The sequence below is a fragment of the Electrophorus electricus genome, chromosome 6 (genome assembly GCF_041902795.1).
Source record: "Electrophorus electricus isolate QZ-2024a chromosome 6, ASM4190279v1, whole genome shotgun sequence".
NCBI classification, from domain to species: Eukaryota; Metazoa; Chordata; class Actinopteri; order Gymnotiformes; family Gymnotidae; genus Electrophorus; species Electrophorus electricus.
In genome coordinates this window covers 2554043-2572235 of record NC_137502.1, presented here as the reverse complement: position 1 = coordinate 2572235, position 18193 = coordinate 2554043, and the positions used below count along the sequence as shown (strand labels likewise).

At 44.0% G+C, this 18193-nt stretch overlaps 1 protein-coding gene across 3 annotated transcripts; it reads left to right on the top strand.

Moving 5' to 3' along the window:
• The first annotated feature begins 134 nt into the window (after positions 1-134).
• swap70b (switching B cell complex subunit SWAP70b) lies at positions 135-17794 on the top strand. Of its 3 annotated transcripts, XM_027017992.3 has the most exons (12): positions 136-292; positions 1236-1376; positions 5949-6122; positions 6872-7099; positions 7818-7964; positions 8480-8588; positions 9075-9256; positions 12759-12866; positions 14467-14633; positions 15235-15433; positions 16241-16337; positions 17171-17794. In XM_027017992.3, the coding sequence occupies exons 1-12, from the start codon at positions 197-199 to the stop codon at positions 17287-17289; spliced, it is 1767 nt and encodes a 588-aa protein (XP_026873793.2). In that variant the 5' UTR covers positions 136-196; the 3' UTR covers positions 17290-17794. The 3 variants fall into 3 exon arrangements, with proteins under 3 accessions (XP_081571681.1, XP_026873793.2, XP_026873794.2); XM_081715555.1 differs by lacking the exon at positions 7818-7964 and having other exon boundaries at positions 135-292; XM_027017993.3 differs by lacking the exons at positions 136-292; positions 1236-1376 and adding an exon at positions 1431-3247.
• The last annotated feature ends 399 nt before the right edge of the window (positions 17795-18193 follow it).

Genomic DNA, 18193 nt, shown 5'->3' with positions numbered 1-18193 from the left:
TCAGATTGTCGCGTTTTAATGCACTGTACCGTGTAGTCTACTCTACTTCCGAAAGCGCTCGCTCGTCGCTGAGCGGTGCTGCAGCATCTTGCAGTGCGCGCGGGGAGGCACGTGATCGCTACCCAGTACCCGCGAGCGAGCAGTTTGTCGCGGCGCAAGCGCCACGAGAGTGACCGTCTTCTTGCTGCCAGTCAACATGGGGCTGAGGGACGAGCTTTTGAAAGCGATATGGCATGCCTTCACGGCGCTGGACGTGGATCAGAGTGGGAAGGTTTCGAAGTCTCAGCTAAAGGTTTGTTCGGCTCCAGTGCTGGAAATCAAAGTTTGGTTTTTAAGTAACGTGATAACGGGAGCGCAACTTTGTTTCCCCGCTCCAGCCCGGAGACACGGCCGGGCTCCGTTATCTGGCGATGTGGATATAACGTCGGGTATTCAAACTTGTCCGCATGTTTTAGTAAAGCGATATAAACCTGAAGTCGTGACCAGAAAGCTGGAGCGTGTGTGTGTGTGTGTGTGTGTGTGTGTGTGTGGTTGTGGTTGTGGTTCTCTTGTAATCGCAAGGTTGAGTTTTCTAGCTTGTTGGCTGTTGTGCTTTGTTCATGAAGTTGCTCCAAGTTAGTCCATTTATGAGAGCAGAAACAAACACTCCAAATATTTTCGTAGGCCTACTGTTAGTTCACGAAAAACATTCAGGTAAAGTGTTTTGTTTTGTTTTTTTAATCTGGAAGCAATCCGTTTATTTAAAACTGATGTGTAGCGTTTGGTTTATTTTTTACATATTTATAAGCTTTTTTTTAAAGATGAGAGATTTTTGCCTACAGAAAAGATGCTGAAACTAGAACATGGGCTGTTAAAGGTTTTGGTGTCGATATAAACAGGCCTATTTCTTAGTGCTAGAACCGACAGTAAGAACAATAAAAGCAATAAAAAGAAAGGGCAAACCACTGCGAGCTTAATTTAGTTTTTGTTTTGAAGCCTTTTGGTGATTTATATATCTACTGTTTGAACGTACGCTTTAGTGAAACGTGTAGGGTCGTGCTCCAGTCGGTGCGTTAGAGCACCAGGAACTAAGCAAAGGTCTTTATTAACGGGATCCCGATGTTTAAACGATTGCAACGCGCTCCGACCTTCACAGCGTATTAGTCGAATGCCTGTGAAGTACACGTGTAAACGATACGCGCATGTGTTCCTAAGCGGGTACATTTATCAGACCTGAACACGCATGGACGTTTCAGGTGCTTTCCCATAGCCTGTGCACAGTGATGAAGATACCGCATGACCCAGTAGCGTTGGAGGAGCACTTCAAAGACGATGACGAGGGGCCAGTCTCTACCCAGGGATACATGCCCTACCTGAACAGGTTCATCCTCGACAAGGTGAGATCTTTGGGTTCAGTGTCTATACTTGTGTATTCCCGTGGCTATAGCAGTATTTATTCCTCTGTCTATACCTTTGTATAAGTGTTTATTATAGTGTCTATAGCTGTGACAATACCAATGGTGATGCCTATAGGAGTGTCTATATCTGTGGGAATACCAATGTCTATTTAATGTTTCTTCTCAAAAGGTTTAACCCTGTACAGCTGCACACTGGACAAAAGTATTATAATTATATTGCCAAAATTTATTACAACCCTGTACAATATGTATAGGACACCCCAAAGCACCCTTGATGTGACATGGTTGAACAGAAACCTGATCAAATTTATTTCATCTTGTTAGATAATTTGGATGCTTTTAATTATCCTAGAGCACACATCTGAAGCAACAGAGTGTGGATGCTCACAGAACACACACATACACAAGAGTTTGTCAGATGGCTTTATGTTTTAATATCAGTATCGTAAAGGCCAGTATTGTGATAACAATAAACAAACCTTTTTTGCAGTATTTAGTTTGTTGCATGAGTTTGGAATCTGCTCATGAAGGTTGTTTTACTTAGGTCTCATGGTAGTTGATTTTTAAAAATGATTGATTATTTTTAGTGTTAATTTTTAATTTTTTGCTGATGTCATTTTGATATCCTGGAAGTATGTTAAGGTTGCTGTAGTTGTTGCATTTCCTTGTAGTCCTTCCTTGTGATTCCGAGACCTCACTGTATTTTGTTCAACAAGAATCAGAGTGTGTGTTGTTGGTTTTGAAACGTTTCTGTTGTTCCAAGGGCATGCTGTGTAGAGGTGTTGTTTAAATATTATCCTGAGATTTTGTACATGTATATGCGCAAGAGGAAACAGATTAAGGAAGAGACATTTCTCAACACACCACACAACAGTTGTTTAGTTTTCTTTGGCTGTTCATTTTATCATATCACCGCACATAGGAGTTTACAAACCACATCACTCTGTTTAGCTCCATTCAGGTAAAACGACTTTAGAACCCCTGAAATTCAATATCTGTTTTTGTGTGTAATAGTGACGTTGCACTCGTTGACTGTAAGTGGTGGTGCTGTTAATGAATCGGGCAGATATTCTTTGGTGTGTAATTTTTGGTGCTGTCTAACCTCCTCCCCACCCCTCTGTCCTTCACAGGGTTTACTGGCCCCTTTCCGCTACATCAGCTGCTCTTGTGGCCAAGTGTTGCCCGTTCCGTGTGTACTTGGATTGTACTCTCTCTCTCTCTCTCTCTCTCACTCTCTCGCTCTCTCTTTCCTTCCCCTGCTCTCTCGCTCTCTTTCTTCCTGCCTTCTTCTAACTGTTCCTCTCTTTCACTTTCTTTATATTTTCATTCTCCCATTCATTATTTTCTCTCTTTGTATGTTTCTTTCTCTCTCTCTCGTCAGTTCTTGCTTACTGAGTCAGTTACTCCTGGGTCAGCACTCCACATCTGAGTAAGCATATAGATTAAAGCACTTCTCTAGTCTTCTATACCACTGGAACACGCTCCTCCCAGTCCAGGCAAAAATTGCGTTGAGTATCCATTTTATTTGATGAATCTTGAAGCTTTATTTTGAGGAGTTTGTGCTGATTCTTAATGCTGGAAATAACGATGTCCATAAATCAGACTTTCCTAGTGCAGACTTTTGGACAACTGCGTGGTTGTTTTGTTTTTGGGGTTTTTTGTAAAATGTGGCTCAGAGTCAATTCCTCCACCGCCCGAACTCAGACGAATCCTGGAATGCATTGTTAATGAAGTGCAATGATGTCAGAGAGGGAACAAAGACCAGAGCCACTATAGAAACGCCAGACCAAAATAGAGCAGCCCTCCTAAAACCACCAACGCTCAGAGACTGGTTTCGTTTGCCGCTGTGGGTATGATGTGGCCTATGTGCTTTTACACACCATACATCTGTGACCACCTTGATAGCAGTTTTTTCAACTAACCATATATACTTGTCTAGATATAGTTTCTACTATATAATTCATACTGATGGTATAATTAATGAAAATAACATTTTGTAATTAAAATGTATAATACTTAATAGTTTGTGCCACACAGTTTCTGTAGCTGTGTTTATTTTTATTATTTGCAGCATTTTGGGTGTAAATTATATGTCAGTTTTGCAAATAACGTGAACACTCTTTACAGGTGTGGGTGAGCCTGTGTCAGGGCTGTGTACCTCTGAGGGAGCCTGTGTCAGAGCTGTGTACGTCTGGTGTCATCTGTTTCAGAGCTGTGCTGGTTTGGGTTAGCCTGTGTCAGAGCTGTGCTGGTTTGGGTTAGCCTGTGTCAGAGCTGTGCTGGTTTGGGTTAGCCTGTGTCAGAGCTGTGCTGGTTTGGGTTGGCCTGTGTCAGAGCTGTGCTGGTTTGGGTTGGCCTGTGTCAGAGCTGTGTGAGGCCAGAGGCAGTAATAAGGCCTGTTTAGAAATGTCTGGCTCTTGGCTCCTCAGAATGCAAATGATCAGTCCTCTCTGGAGCTCAGCTGTAGCAATGGCTGCTTGGGCCCCTACAAGGCGTCTATTGTGTGCCCGTTGCACAAGGCGAGGTGTGTGTGTGTGTGTGTGTGTGTGTGTGTGTGTGTGTGTGTGTGTGTGTGTGTGTGTGTGTGTGTGTGAGTGAGAGAGTAGTTTTGTGTGTGAGTGTAGCCTGTGTGTGTGATAAACTGGTGCAGTCATTAGTCTGGAAAAAAAGATACTCTTTCAAAACAAACTTCCCCCTCAAATGCAGCTGTGCGTTGGTGTATTATGGTGAACAGGCATTTCCCTGGCAGGGTCAGCACTGTTTTCTTCACTGTTCAGGTACTCACAGCCACATCAGCAGCTATAAATAGCACTAGACTGTTCAGCAATAATTCAGGAATGTCCGCGGATCTGACGCATCAGAGATTTTCTGAGCTACTGCAGTGTGCTTCTTGTAAATTCGAAAGACATTCTTGACTACATCTCAAAGTCAAGACACTTTGAAAGTCCAACTGCTTGTTTTGGACGTCAACGTCAGCTTTATTGTCATTCCGACTATACATAGACAAGATGTAGTATAAACACACAAGAAATATATAAAAATATATATTTTACAAGTATTATATATAAGTATGTGTTCCTCCTCACCAGCAGCGAGCCTAATCTGCATTAGTGAATGATGCAATTTCAGAAATATAAATTGTTTCATTAGGCACAAACAGAGAACGTTTGTGTGAGAATGCAATACTGAAAAAGTGAGTTTAGACACAGGTGGAATTTTCAGTCCCACTTTCAGGTCTGCTGTATGAATGGTGTGTGTAAAATGTACAAACACTATACTTGAAACATCTGCTTTGTATCTCTCTGGTCACTCTGCATGGTGCACCTATCTTACAGGTGTGTTTTACGTGTACAATTACGTACCCCTTCCGTTGGCTTGCATTAATCGTGAGCTGAAACAGTGATGGTTGGATATATTTTGGTGGCAGAGCACTCTTTAAAACCAGCAGTAATACTGACATGTGTAAAGTAACGCAGCTACACTGCTATGCTAGACCACTTACCAAAATCAGCAATAACACTGATGTGTAAAAAAACAAACAAACAAATCCCCCCCAAAAAACCCAACTACTTCTGTGCCTGTTTAACTTAGCTGAACACATGTCAGCGTTAATGCTGCACTAGGAACAGGCCATTGATGCAGCGCTTACGAGGTCAAGGGAAAGTCTGTACAATTTAAATGAAGAAACTGGTGAATGTTTGTGCCACACAGTATGCTAAAGGTCTCTAATCCTAATTTTGCTTTTATTACACCTTTTATTACACCTACTGGTGCCAAGGAAACGTGGGATCTTTTTAAGAGAAAAATTGTTAAGATATTGATCAAGATTGGATTCAGGAATCTCTGGCCCAAATCTCATTTTGAACTTTTGTGATATGGATGTCTCAGATTATTAATTTGATTTTGTAGCAGAATCCTATAATACAGCCTGTTTGAACCATTAAGATAGTAGTTGTGAACTGCTAGGCTGGTGGGACTCGCCAGGCTAGTGTGAACTGCTAGGATAGTGTGAAAAGCTGGTCATGAATACATGACTACTTAAACATTTATGCTTTTCTGGCAACTTTTGATTGGGCTGTGTTATGAAAATAAATAGTTTCTAAGTCTTTCATGCAGTCTCTTAGATTTCCCTTAGTTCTGAGGGGCTTGTGAACATGAATGTTCTCTGTGGTAAATAAGAACAGTTTGTAGCTCTAGTAATTGCGAGAGTGCATTGTCTGCGTTTAGTGGAGGATATCTGAGCGAGGGATGTAATACTGAGAATGTTCCCAGCAGAGGGTCCAGGGAGTTGGGCACTGGAAGGTCTCCATTATCAGCGGCTTTAGTTTGAGCGTTCCGGAGGTATCCTTGGGAACGCCAGTTTGCTCCCGAAAGAGAATGTTTTCCCACTGTGTGTTCGAACCCCCCCTCCCACGTGTGGTCTTTTAACAAACATTCAGGAAGTTCAGTTCAGTTTGATGTATAACAATAAATAGATTTTAAAAAATCAAAATAAAATGTGGACCAGATGTTTGCTAATTAATTGTGTTTTGTGGTCCACCATCTCTGCAGGTGCAAGACAACTTTGATCGAATGGACTTCAACAAGATGTGCTGGACTCTGTGTGCCAGGAAGAACCTCAACAGAAACCACCTGCTTATTGCTGATGATGATGCCTTTAAGATCTGGTGTATATTCAACTTCCTGTCAGAGGAACGGTACCCTTTGGTCATAGTTACAGAGGAGGTATGACAGACCAGTGGTTTGTGAGGATTTATTTTGTTTGTGCAGTTTGGTGTGATGATCATTTGGCAGTTATAAATTCCATTGAATATAACAACAAACATATAAACAAAAAACTGCACTTGCTATCCTAACAGTATGTAAAACCAGTATGTATGTTTGGATGCAGAGTTGTTGGTGTCCATTTATAAAAAAAGTATTAATACTGTTCTGTGTGTTTTAATATATTTATGGTATGGTACTCCGTTCTGTTATATTGCTCAACAGTTTTGTTGTAAATGGAACTACTTAGCATCCTGTAATACTCACTAGAATGTGCCACGGCTCTGTTTTCATATTTGTAACCACGGTTATTTTAATTAGGGAGGAATGAGGTGTCAAAGATTCAGTTCATTCTCTACATTACCTGTGATCTCTCCCAGTCTTTGTATATACAACTGCGAAGACTGGTGTATATCTCACTTATCAATGAATGCTACTCAGTATTATTATTTGTTTTGAATTAACTTAACAATTATTATGCAGAGAAGGTTTATTACATGTGGTTATTAGAATCATAACCCTGACCACATTATTAAAAATACTTAGTGTTTGCCTCTACTCACTTCATTAGTCTTAGATGAGTGACAGTTACATGTATCTACACTGTATGAAGAACTAGAATGTAACATTTTATCCACCCTGGACCAGATTGCAACAGGTGAGGGCTGGCATGCCAGTGTGGTGATTAGGTGTCATTCTTTTGTCCTCAGATCGAGTACTTCCTGTGCAAGCTTACAGAGGCGATGGGGGGTAGCTGGATCGAGGAGAAGTTCGAGGACTACAGGGGGCAGCTGAGCGAAGGGCAGCAGTGCCTGACCGCCTGGGAGCTAATTGAACTGGTGGGCACAGGCCATTTCAGCAAGGGCATGGACCGCCAGACCCTCTCCATGGGCATCAGTGAGGTCTTCCAGGAGCTGATTCTGGACGTGCTGAAGCAGGTGCCCGCTGTCACGACAACGTCGTGCCTTTCTCTCTGAGGCCGCTCCTAAAAGGATGGCTCACGCACTTCTTTGAGGTTCAGCCGGGGGTTGTTTTTGTTGAAGCAGTCTGATTTTTGCTGAAATTAGTTTGGTGTGGTGGGTGGTGCCATTCTGAAGTCACTTCAGGCTAACATAAGCTTATAAGATTATGTTTTGGCTTATGCTATTGGTGACACATTTTAGTATTTAATGTGGTTGGTGGATGATAAACACTTACTGGGACTGTAATTACAAACTGTCTTCCCAAAGAATTTGCCCCACTGTAGAGTCCCTCTACAGTGTTAGAGTCTGTAGAGTCCCTCTACAGTGTTAGAGTCTGTAGAGTCCCTCTACAGTGTTAATTCAATAATTGTGGCATGTCTGCAGTAAATGCCTGGTTAGCATGCATCAGGTGGTGTGCAGTATGCGTTGGCCAAGTTCTGAGTTCACTTCTGCATCTCCGTGATGTCTGAGAGGATACATGTTCTGGAAAATGCAGGGGGCATCAGCAGAGATCACCGAGACCAGTGGTGTTTTTTTTTTTTTCGCTTTGAATGAGAAACCGTTGATGCTAGACGTGCCAGCCCTCACAGAAAACAGAAGTGATAGTTGCACATGAAGTGAAGTCCCCACACTTTGCCAATTACTTTCAAAGAGGAACGCATGGACGGTTTTGTAATGTTCACTCTATTTTTAGGGTTACATGATGAAAAAGGGCCATAAGCGTAAGAACTGGACGGAGAGGTGGTTTGTGCTCCAGCCCAGTTCAATCTCCTACTATGTGGGCGAGGACCTGACAGAGAAGAAAGGAGATATACACCTAGATGGGAACTGCTGTGTGGAGGCAAGACACACGTTTCTACTCTCATCCTGTGTCACTGTGACCTGGATTGAGGTTTCAGTTCACGTGAACAGCTACAAGTAGCTATTTGCAGATACTTGTAGGTTACAGCCTTTATAGGCTGTGAATATTTTGACCCTGTATTCAACATCATACTACATTTAACAGAAACCTAAACCAAATTCTAAATGCTACCCTTAGTCTAAACCTAACCCAGAGCCAAATTTATAATTTAAGATCTTAAGTTTATCTTTCCAGTAATTCTCACTAGATTTCACCACATTACTGAGTTTCAGAGGTTTTTTAAACAATCTGTACACAATATAAACCACATTAAAGGACCTATCAAAATAATGTGGAGTGTTTGTCAGCCTGAGTGGTTTGGGACATTACCCTGTGTTCAGAAATGATCCATTAATGTATGTCACCTTTATTGTTCATTAATGCAGTGATTTAATCAGCATCCTTCCTTTTCCCGTGTAACACTGGACTGATGAGTCCCTCATTTCCTTCTGCAGTCATTACCGGATAAGGACGGGAAGAAGTGTCTCTTCTTTGTCAAGTGTTCAGACAAAAGTTACGAGATCAGCGCCTCAGATAAGAAGAAGAAGCAGGAGTGGATTCAAGGTGGGAAAGGGCTTCCTGATTGACTCTGATTTCTGTTCATTAAGGAAATAACACACTGGAAACCTGTTTATGAAGTTGTCTTCCTTGACACTGTATGAAAATGAGGTAAAATTCTTTCTCTTCCCTTTTTTCATTTTCCCTTTTTGCTTTTCTCTCTCCCTCACTCGCTCACACACTTTCTCTCTCATTATTTTTCTCTCTCATACTCTCTTATACACTCATTCTCTCTCTCTCTCTCTCCCCCTCTCTCCCTCCCTCTCTCTCCCTCTCTCTCTCTCTCTCTCCCTCCCTCTCTCTCTCTCTCCCCCCTCTCTCTCTCTCCCTCCCTCTCTCTCTCTCCCTCTCTCTCTCTCTCTCTCCCTCCCTCTCTCTCTCTCTCCCCCCTCTCTCTCTCTCCCTCCCTCTCTCTCTCTCCCCCCCCCTCTCTCTCTCCCTCCCTCTCTCTCTCTCTCCCTCCCTCTCTCTCTCTCTCTCTGTCTCTCTCAGCCATTCAGACGTGTATCTCTCTGCTGAAGGTGGGCCGGCCTGCCCCGCACTGCGAGGCCCGGCAGAAGCGTCGTGAGCTGAGGCAGAAGCAGCAGGCAGAACAGGAACAGCTGGAGCTCAGGATGAGGGAGCTCCAAACAGCCAATGAGAGCAAACAGAGAGAGCTGGAGGCCATGAAGAAGGTGTGTCAGTCTTCAGCATTCTCACACCTCCCCTCACCTCCCCTCCCCTCTCCTCTCCTCGCAACTTTGTTGAGTATTTAACATGTAAATTACATAAATAATAATGAAAGAATTCATGAATACATACGCAGTAAAACAGTTTGTATTCAGATTATTCTCACATGTAAATTTACATTCAATACACAAAGCGATATACAAAGTAATGGGGTGTTGCATGTACTTTGTAGTAAGAATAGAAGCACACAACTTACCTGAGAGATTGGATGTGTACAAAACAGGAACAAGGCTGTGACCATATTGACCAGTCTTGAATGTGCATTTCCACGGGACTGTGGTTCTGTCTTAGGAACAATTGTAATTCATGAACGCAGATTTCACAGAAACCCTCCACCGTTCTCCCATTCACCTCATTCTTATGTTCTCAGCAGAAACCCCTAAACAAAAGTTTGTTCCCTGACTGTTCAGATATTCGTGAGGCTTCCAGTCACGTTAAGCTGGGTGTGTGGTTTCACCCCCTCGGGAAAGCTGTGTATTACATTTGTGTGTGTGTGTGTGTGTGTGTGTGTGTGTGACTGCAGGTCTGCATCACTGAATGGGAGTTTGTCTGTGTCTGCAGGTGTGGAGAGTGGGGGAGTGTGTGTGTGTGTGTGTGTGTGTATTGATGGGGGTTGGGGTTGTTTCACTAGCTCACTTACCCTACTTAACCTGTGTTTCCAGTCTGCTCTGATTATCTTGATTACCTTTTCTGATCAGAAGTTGGAGTATAATGAGCTAGCAGAGGCAATCCGATCCTAGCGGGAGTTAGTGAGCAGAACAATCAAAGCTAAGCGGTCCAAGCACATGATTGCAGATTCAAACTAATATATGTTTTTGGCGTAGGGGGGCCAGACATATCTGATTTTAGGCCGGACGGTCCAGTTTTTCAGCTCATTGTCTGGCAGAACGCCTGAACACACTGCTAACTGCTTTCCATTGATGGGTATTATTTTAGTGTTTTGCTGGACCACATATATGTCAAAGAAAAAAGAGAACACCTTGTGTTAAGTTGGTTTAACGGATTGCCTCATACCTGCTGCTTAAGTGCTAGCTGGGATGTTTGCAATGGTGTGAAAATTCAAATAAGAAAAAGAACTTAAGTTTGCAGTGGTCAGAACATAGTTTACTTTCCAAAAGTATGAATGATAAATTTCATATACAGTATGCCTGACCTAAATACTGCAAGCAGGTGCCGATGTTGTTGAGATTTCTCGATCAAATTGGTCCGCTCTGCTAGCTAGCTAGCTAGCTAGAGAGGTTGTGATTTAAATGTTGTGTTGGGTCATAGCCCCATCCTTCATATATCGTCCTTTTGGGAGTGCGTTATGCTTCTTTTGGGGGTTATGAAAGTGGCCACCGTATTTTGGCAGGTGGCATCAGATATGAACTAATGCTGACCAATCGTATTAGCCCTGCTCTTAACAGAGCATTGTTTTGTTGCTCTGCGAACAGTGTGCTGTAGTGTTTGGCTTGTCTGTGCCATGGCATCTATGACAGTAGAGCTGTAAAAACGACCCCGCTGGGCCCTGTACAGCCAGAAACACGGGCCTCACACAGTATTTCACAACACTGGCAGGACGCGTCTGCGGTGCCATGCAGACAGCGTGAAGTGGACCAATCTCTTGACTCACCATGACAACAAGTTCCCATTGTCTGAGCTCGGTGTGCCTGAGCTGTGGTGTGAATGGGGTACAGCCTGTTGCTGAGACACCCGTGCCTGCCCCAGTGGCTCTGTACCCAGGGGTGTAAAACATACGACTCGCTCTATTACCTGTGTCGCCAGCCCCACACACCAGTTTGCGACGCCTCCAGGTGCACCTCCATCATCACCCTGATGTGCGTTGGTGAACAGAGAGTCGAGAAGTGGCACTGGTGATGTGTACAGTGCCAGTGATGATGCGTACAGCGCCAGTGATGATGCGTACAGTGGCTTTAATGATGCCGTTCCACTGACCGTTGCACGAGCTACAACTTGTACCTTGTTGTCAGCGAGGGAAGAGAATGTGGTTATGGTTGTTTTAGCATGTGGAAGTGTTGTTCTGTTTGTACTCGACAGAGTGATGGCGGTTTGCAACGTTGTCTGGTAGACAGGATCCTGGCAGAGCTGTTAGAGGCATGGTGGTTGTCTTTTACATGTCCAGAGAAGAAGAATGCTGGACAGTTGGACAGGCTCTTTGCTAACAAGCTGCCTTGTTTCGATTTAATGTGCACTGGATTTATTGGGAGGTTGGGGTTTAGTGCTAGCCAACCTCACCATTACATGCTGGTTTATTATTGCCACACTTGCCCTCTGCTGTCCACTAACGCCATAATGCCCCTCACTGCTGCGTTGCGTGCTGGTTCAGTGATCATCACTCAGGACTATTTCCTTCCTGAATTGCTAACGCTTTTAGGGGTGTTGCCATTCTTTTATTTCACACGTTGTATTTGGGCAGTTTAGTTGACTCGTGGTAACTCAGAGCCTCTTTGTGATGTGTATATGTTTCTTCGTGTGGGTGGGTGTGTGTGTGTGCCTGGGGGGGGGGGGGTGGATATACTGGCAGGGGTGTACTGGCAGGGGTGAGGTCATGATCACGTAGATGATTCAGCCAGGGTGAGACACTGTCATTTCCTCTGGCCTGTTCCTCAAATATGGGAATCTTTGCTATGTATGGACCCTCCTTACAGTACTATAAATATTAAAGTATTTTATATATTAAAACCATCAGGCAGACAAATGTCCCTTGGTCAAAACCACTCATGAAAGAGGCCAGTAAACACTGATACAATGAATAGAGTATGAAGTCAGTTAACTGACTTCATAATACTGGTGGTAGCAGTGCTTATAATTGATTGTAAAATATAGGGGATCTTATTAACTTTACCTGACACTTTTATCCAAAGCAACTTACAATCATGGCTGAGTACAACCTGAGCACTTGAGGGTTAAGAGCCTTGCTCAGGGGCCCAACAGTGGCAACCTGGCAGTGGTGTGGTTTGAAACAGCAACCTTCCGATTACAAGTACCTTAACCACTCAGCTACCGCTACCCATCTACAGATATTAGTCATAGGAAGGATAGCTGATTACGGAACACTATGGAATGCTGATGTATGCTGTTCTGTGTCCCCTCAAAGGAAATGGAAGGTGGGAACAAGGTGATGTATATTTAGATTTCATCGTTTGATTGACGCATATTTACAGCTACTGGGGGGGGGGGAAGAGACATCTGGTTGATTTGTTCAGTTCAGCATTACGTTGTACGTTGTATTAATACTATGTTTGAACAGACGGGTAAAGTTGAACAGGGTGGTCTTTTTCTCACGTACGTGGGGACAGACGGGTAAAGTTGAACAGGGTGGTCTTTTTCTCACGTACGTGGGGACAGACGGGTAAAGTTGAACAGGGTGGTGTTTTTCTCACGTACGTGGGGACAGACGGGTAAAGTTGAACAGGGTGGTCTTTTTCTCCTGTCACCCTTGGCTAGAAACTGGAGGATGCCGCAGCCAGCGCCGCGGAGGAGGAGCAGCGACGTCTACAGACCCAGAACGAGCTGGAGGATCTTTACAGAGCTGAAATGGCTAAGGAGAGAATGGTAGGAGCTGTGTACTCTCACGTGACCGGTCTCACTGGAGAATGGAGCTGGTGCTTTTCTCTGATCCTGCCTGGCTGAAGACTAGTCTGTCTTTGCCTTTAACTTGCCAGTGGAAAGTTCCCAGCTTCAGTCTGCATGTAGAGCGCCATTACTGTGTGTCATCGTATCTTCATTGTGAGTATTTACCAATGACCCTGTTGTAATCCATATTTAATCTGCTTTAAGTCACATCTGCTGAATCTGCAGTGTTTTAGGAAGTTCCTGACTTCTGTGTTCTATTGTTTTTTCTGTAATGTGGAAGCAAAAATTGCAAATTGATCCGATTAGAAACAGATCAGCACCGTTTGCAGTATTTATTAGATAATAATAAATAAATAAATTATAATAATAAATAATAATAAATTATAATAATAAATAAATTTAAACCATGACTGAGTTTAAAATGCAGTCTGTCATATTTAATAGAAGGGTATTGACATTGACATTGAAACTAAACCACATAATAATCAGAGATAGTGGTGTAGAAATGCACTGATGCATTGTAATACATTAGTTTGAAGGTAATGGCTGTTTTAAAAATAGAATATATCAGAGTAGATAATGTTTAGAATACATTATGATTATATAAAATATTTTTCATGTAAAAACTACGTACAAATCTACTGATTTCTGAATTTAAAACTTGGAGTGATGTTAATATCATCTCTATTCCAATACTGTATAAATAGTTTCTCCGGTCACAATGGTATATTCAGTGTGTGTTTTTTTTTTAAAATTATTCTGAATTGTACCAAGATAATCCTATGAAACCAAATTAAGGTGTAATCTGATATTTCAAGACGCACTGAATCATTTCCTAAATAATTAAATTAATTTGTTTGCAGTCAGTGACTGTTTAAAGGCCCGTGTAGGTGTTGGTGAGTCTCTGTCAGCTTTGGAATAAAGCTGCGTTTTAGTTCCTGCTTGTTATGGTTGCTCTCGCTTTTAGTCCCGTCTTCAGGAAGCAGCGTGCATGCCGAGTGGTGTTCAGGTCATCTGACTGATTAGCCAGACAGCAACGTGACGCATTGCAACCCTGAACAGGCTGGTTTCGTGATATGGTTTACATGTCATTGTCTTGCTGAAATGTCTTCCTCTGATATTGTGTTTTTACTGCTAAACTCAGCAGTGTTGCTTATTTTTTCAGCGATGTGTCAACAGTTGGCTGTGCTCTTCTAATCTTTTATTAAGAAGGTATTTTTTTGGTCTCATAATTCCATGTTTTACTGGCAATGAAACTACTTTGGTCATCCAGACCAAACTTTACGTGCAAATGCACAATTGGAACCGGCTCCAGACGGTCCAACTGCTCTCTGGTGTTCGAGCCGATCTGTTACTACTCATAGAGCTTGGACATGGGTGGATTGTGGTTATGAATGGTTGTGATTCCTACATGGTTACCTTAACACAGATTGGTTGGTTGACCACCTGACTTCTAGGGAACAGGAAGATAGAAAGCCTGTATCTCCCAGACCCTGAGAGCTGTGACGCGAGTACTCTGAACTAAACCCTTAGGACCTGTGTGTGTGTGTGTGTGTGTGTGTGTGTGTGTGTGTCTCAGGTACGGCTACAGATGGAGGAGCAGGTGGCACAGAAGTCCAGCGAGGTGGAGGTGTATCTGCTACGCGTGCGGGAGCTGGAGGACATGTACCACCGCTTGGAGGAGGCTCTGGAGGACGAGAGGCAAGCCCGGCTGGACGAAGAGACCGTGCGTAAACTGCAGGCCAGGTATGCATGCATGCATGTCTCCAGGAACGAGCACAGGCACTACACATGTATACACAAACATGCACACACGTAAACACACAGAAGTGGAATAAAAAGGCATTTGTGGACAAAATGAGTCCGTGGAGGAGTTGGCAGTGACTTCTCACGCATTTTCAATCACAAACTTTCGTGCATTTTCTCTCACATTTTTCAATCACAAATGCTGTAACGTCACTGACACATGATGTGCAGCGAGTCATGTCTGTGGTGTGGGGTTCCTGTTCGCTGTCTGACCCCATGCAGATGTGCTATTCTATTGTGCAGTCTTTGCAGTGGTATTGTGCAGTTTACCTACACTGTTAATTCACTGTGCATTGATGCGATGAAGTGAGTTTTAGTCAACGTGCATCCGTGTACTGATGTGATATATGCATGCAGCCTCTCATCACTTGTGTATGTGTATGTACTTACCGTCGCACAAGGAGTGGAAAGCTCACTGCCAGAACACCGAGGCTCAGTTGTATGTGCTGCCTGAGTGGCGTCTGTCCCTAAGCGTGACGCAGACGCCTGCCTCCACCACGCGCATGGGCGTCCTGCTCAAATCTCTCTGCCCGTGTCTCAGGATCCTGGAGGAGGAGTCAGCCAAGCGGCTGGAGCTGGAACAGATGCACCTACAGCAGCAGCAAGCTATCACACAGACGCGGGCCGAGAAGGAGGAGCTGGAACGTGAGCGGCTGGCCAAGGAGAGCGCCCTGGAGGCAGCCGCGCAGCAGCTGGAGAGGCTGGAGGCCGAGAGGCAGGGGGCGCTGGAGCAGTACCAGGTAGCGCACTTATACATGCATACAGGCATACAATGCTACTACACGCACACGCGTGCGCTCGCATACATGCAGGCGCACACTCACACGCGCATACATATATGCACACATGCACGCGGGCATGTATGCACACACGCACACATACAAGTTTACATTTATACATGCATGCATACACACATCTATGTATACACACATGTATACATGTACATGTATACACACAACACATGCATGCATGCATGCATGCATGTATACACACGTGCATGTATACACACACGCATACATGCATGCATGCACGTGTAAGCGGATTCTTGCAGATGTTCCATACTTTTCCTTCCATAGTGAAGCATGTAGCCTTGCTTTTCTGCTCCTGCCAGCTTTATCCGCAAAGACCCAGTTTGGCTGCCGGATTCCACTTTAACCACTTTAACCACTTTATTGAGGACAGAGTCCGGCTAATCAAACAAGTGGCATCAGCTGGAGCTCCTGCTTGGTTGGAATGGAAGCCTGGAGCAGCTCTTTGAGGATAAGATCAGATGCCGTGCCATGCCAAGCCTATTTTGGGAAATTACCATGGCGATGGTGTAATACATTACATGTGCATTTGAAACCTGTTTTTACAGTCTAGAGATAATAAGTAACTCCATGCAAGATGATCTGTGTCCCAATCTGAGCAGTCCTTATGGAGGTTTTTCACATTTGGTTTAGTGCTCCCTCTAGTGGCTTGATTGAGCAGTACATTGTAAATTCTAGTCAGCTAAATGTCTGACAGTGGGTTACTTGTCAGCACTGATGATGTCTGTTGCTGGACAGGAAGTTATCAAGAAACTGGAGGATGCTGCCAATAACACAAAGAGCTGGAAGGACAAGGTGGCCCAACATGAGGGACTCATACGTCTTATACAGCCTGGTAATCTCACACTCACGTCTCGCACAGTCTGGTAATCTCACACTCACATCTCGCACAGTCTGGTAATCTCACACTCACGTCTCGCACAGTCTGGTAATCTCACACTCACGTCTCGCACAGTCTGGTAATCTCACACTTACGTCTCACACCCTGGTAATCTCACATCTCGCACAGTCTGGTAATCTCACACTCACATCTTGCACAGTCTGGTAATCTCACACTCACATCTCGCACAGTCTGGTAATCTCACACTCACATCTCGCACAGTCTGGTAATCTCACACTCACATCTCGCACAGTCTGGTAATCTCACACTCACATCTCGCACAGTCTGGTAATCTCACACGCTCACACTCACGTCTCACACCCTGGTAATCGCACGCGCTCGCACCCACGTCTCTCACACCCTGGTAATCGCACGCGCTCGCACTCACGTCTCACACATCCTGGTAATCGCACGCGCTCGCACTCACGTCTCTCACACATCCTGGTAATCTCACGCGCTCGCACTCACGTCTCTCACACCCTGGTAATCGCACGCGCTCGCGCTCACGTCTCTCACACCCCGGTAATCTCACGCGTTTGCAATCACGTCTCTCACATCCTGGGAATCGCACGTGTTCTTGCCACACAACTCCATCCTTCTGTCTTTCGCACCCTTTCTCTCGCCATCTCCTATCTACATTCATCTTCTTTCTTCTTCTGTGTGTGTTTATCATCTTCTGTTTGTGGTATTGGAATGTTCATACATTCTCAGTTTTTCTGTGTGCACGTGTGTGCATGTGCGGTTGTCTGTGTGTGTGTGTGTGTGTGTGTGTGTGTGTGTGTCTTCAGGGTCCAAGGCCCCACAGAAGATCACTAACTGGGGCCCCGCAGCATTCACCGAAGCAGAGCTGAGTCTGAGAGAGAAAGACTGGCAGGAGAGGAAAAGCAGGACCGCTCACCCTCAGTGAGCGCCCCCCCAGTGGGTGTGCTCGGCACTGCAGGGCTGCTCCACCCAAGTGCGCGCCCCCCAGTGGGTGTGCTCGGCACTGCAGGGCTGCTCCACCCCAGTGAGCGTGCTCACTGCTGCAGGGACACTTTTTCTGACTCCCTGTACATGCAACCACTACTGAAGGTGCACAGCTGATCTGTGTCCGAATCTACTAAAAGGGACCAGTGTGAGAGCCTGCCTGACTGCAGAGTAAACTCTAATCCCAAGGCATCTGTTACCATTCCAGTCATACTGTAACATTCCAGGTCATGGCGTCACCTTTTTAGGGGATTTTATGCATCTGAATTTTAAGTTCTGCACTCTGTATGAATATGTTAATTTAGTTGTATTTTTTTGCCAAAGTGATGACTGTTTTCACACAGAAATCACAAGTTTAAAAAAAGTAAAAAGTGTTTGTACAGTAAAAAGCAGAAAAAAAGTTTGTTGACCAAGATGTGTCAAATAAAACATCTCAAGGAACGTAACTAACCTATAACCTTTTTTGCCCTCTAATTTAGTGATGAATAATAGAATCACATCACCAGAAACAATGAAACTGATTTGCATTAGAATGTTTACTTTGAGGCATAAATGGACAAATAGACATTTAAATGTAGCATGTAGAAATATCTTTTTGTACTTTGTGTGGAATACCATTTTTGACCAGATTGACACACAACAAAACAAAACTATGTGCGGTCTCATGCATTGAGACACAACTGCAGTATTAATCTAATAAACTCAGAGTAGTTTCATTAACCAAAGTTTCTTTTTTACAAAATTGCAGCATGTTTATTTCATCAAGATATCTGAGTCATGAACAGTTTTGTGTCTGTGCATCAGAATAACAGCATAGTCTCCAGACTTCAGACCACATTTGTTCA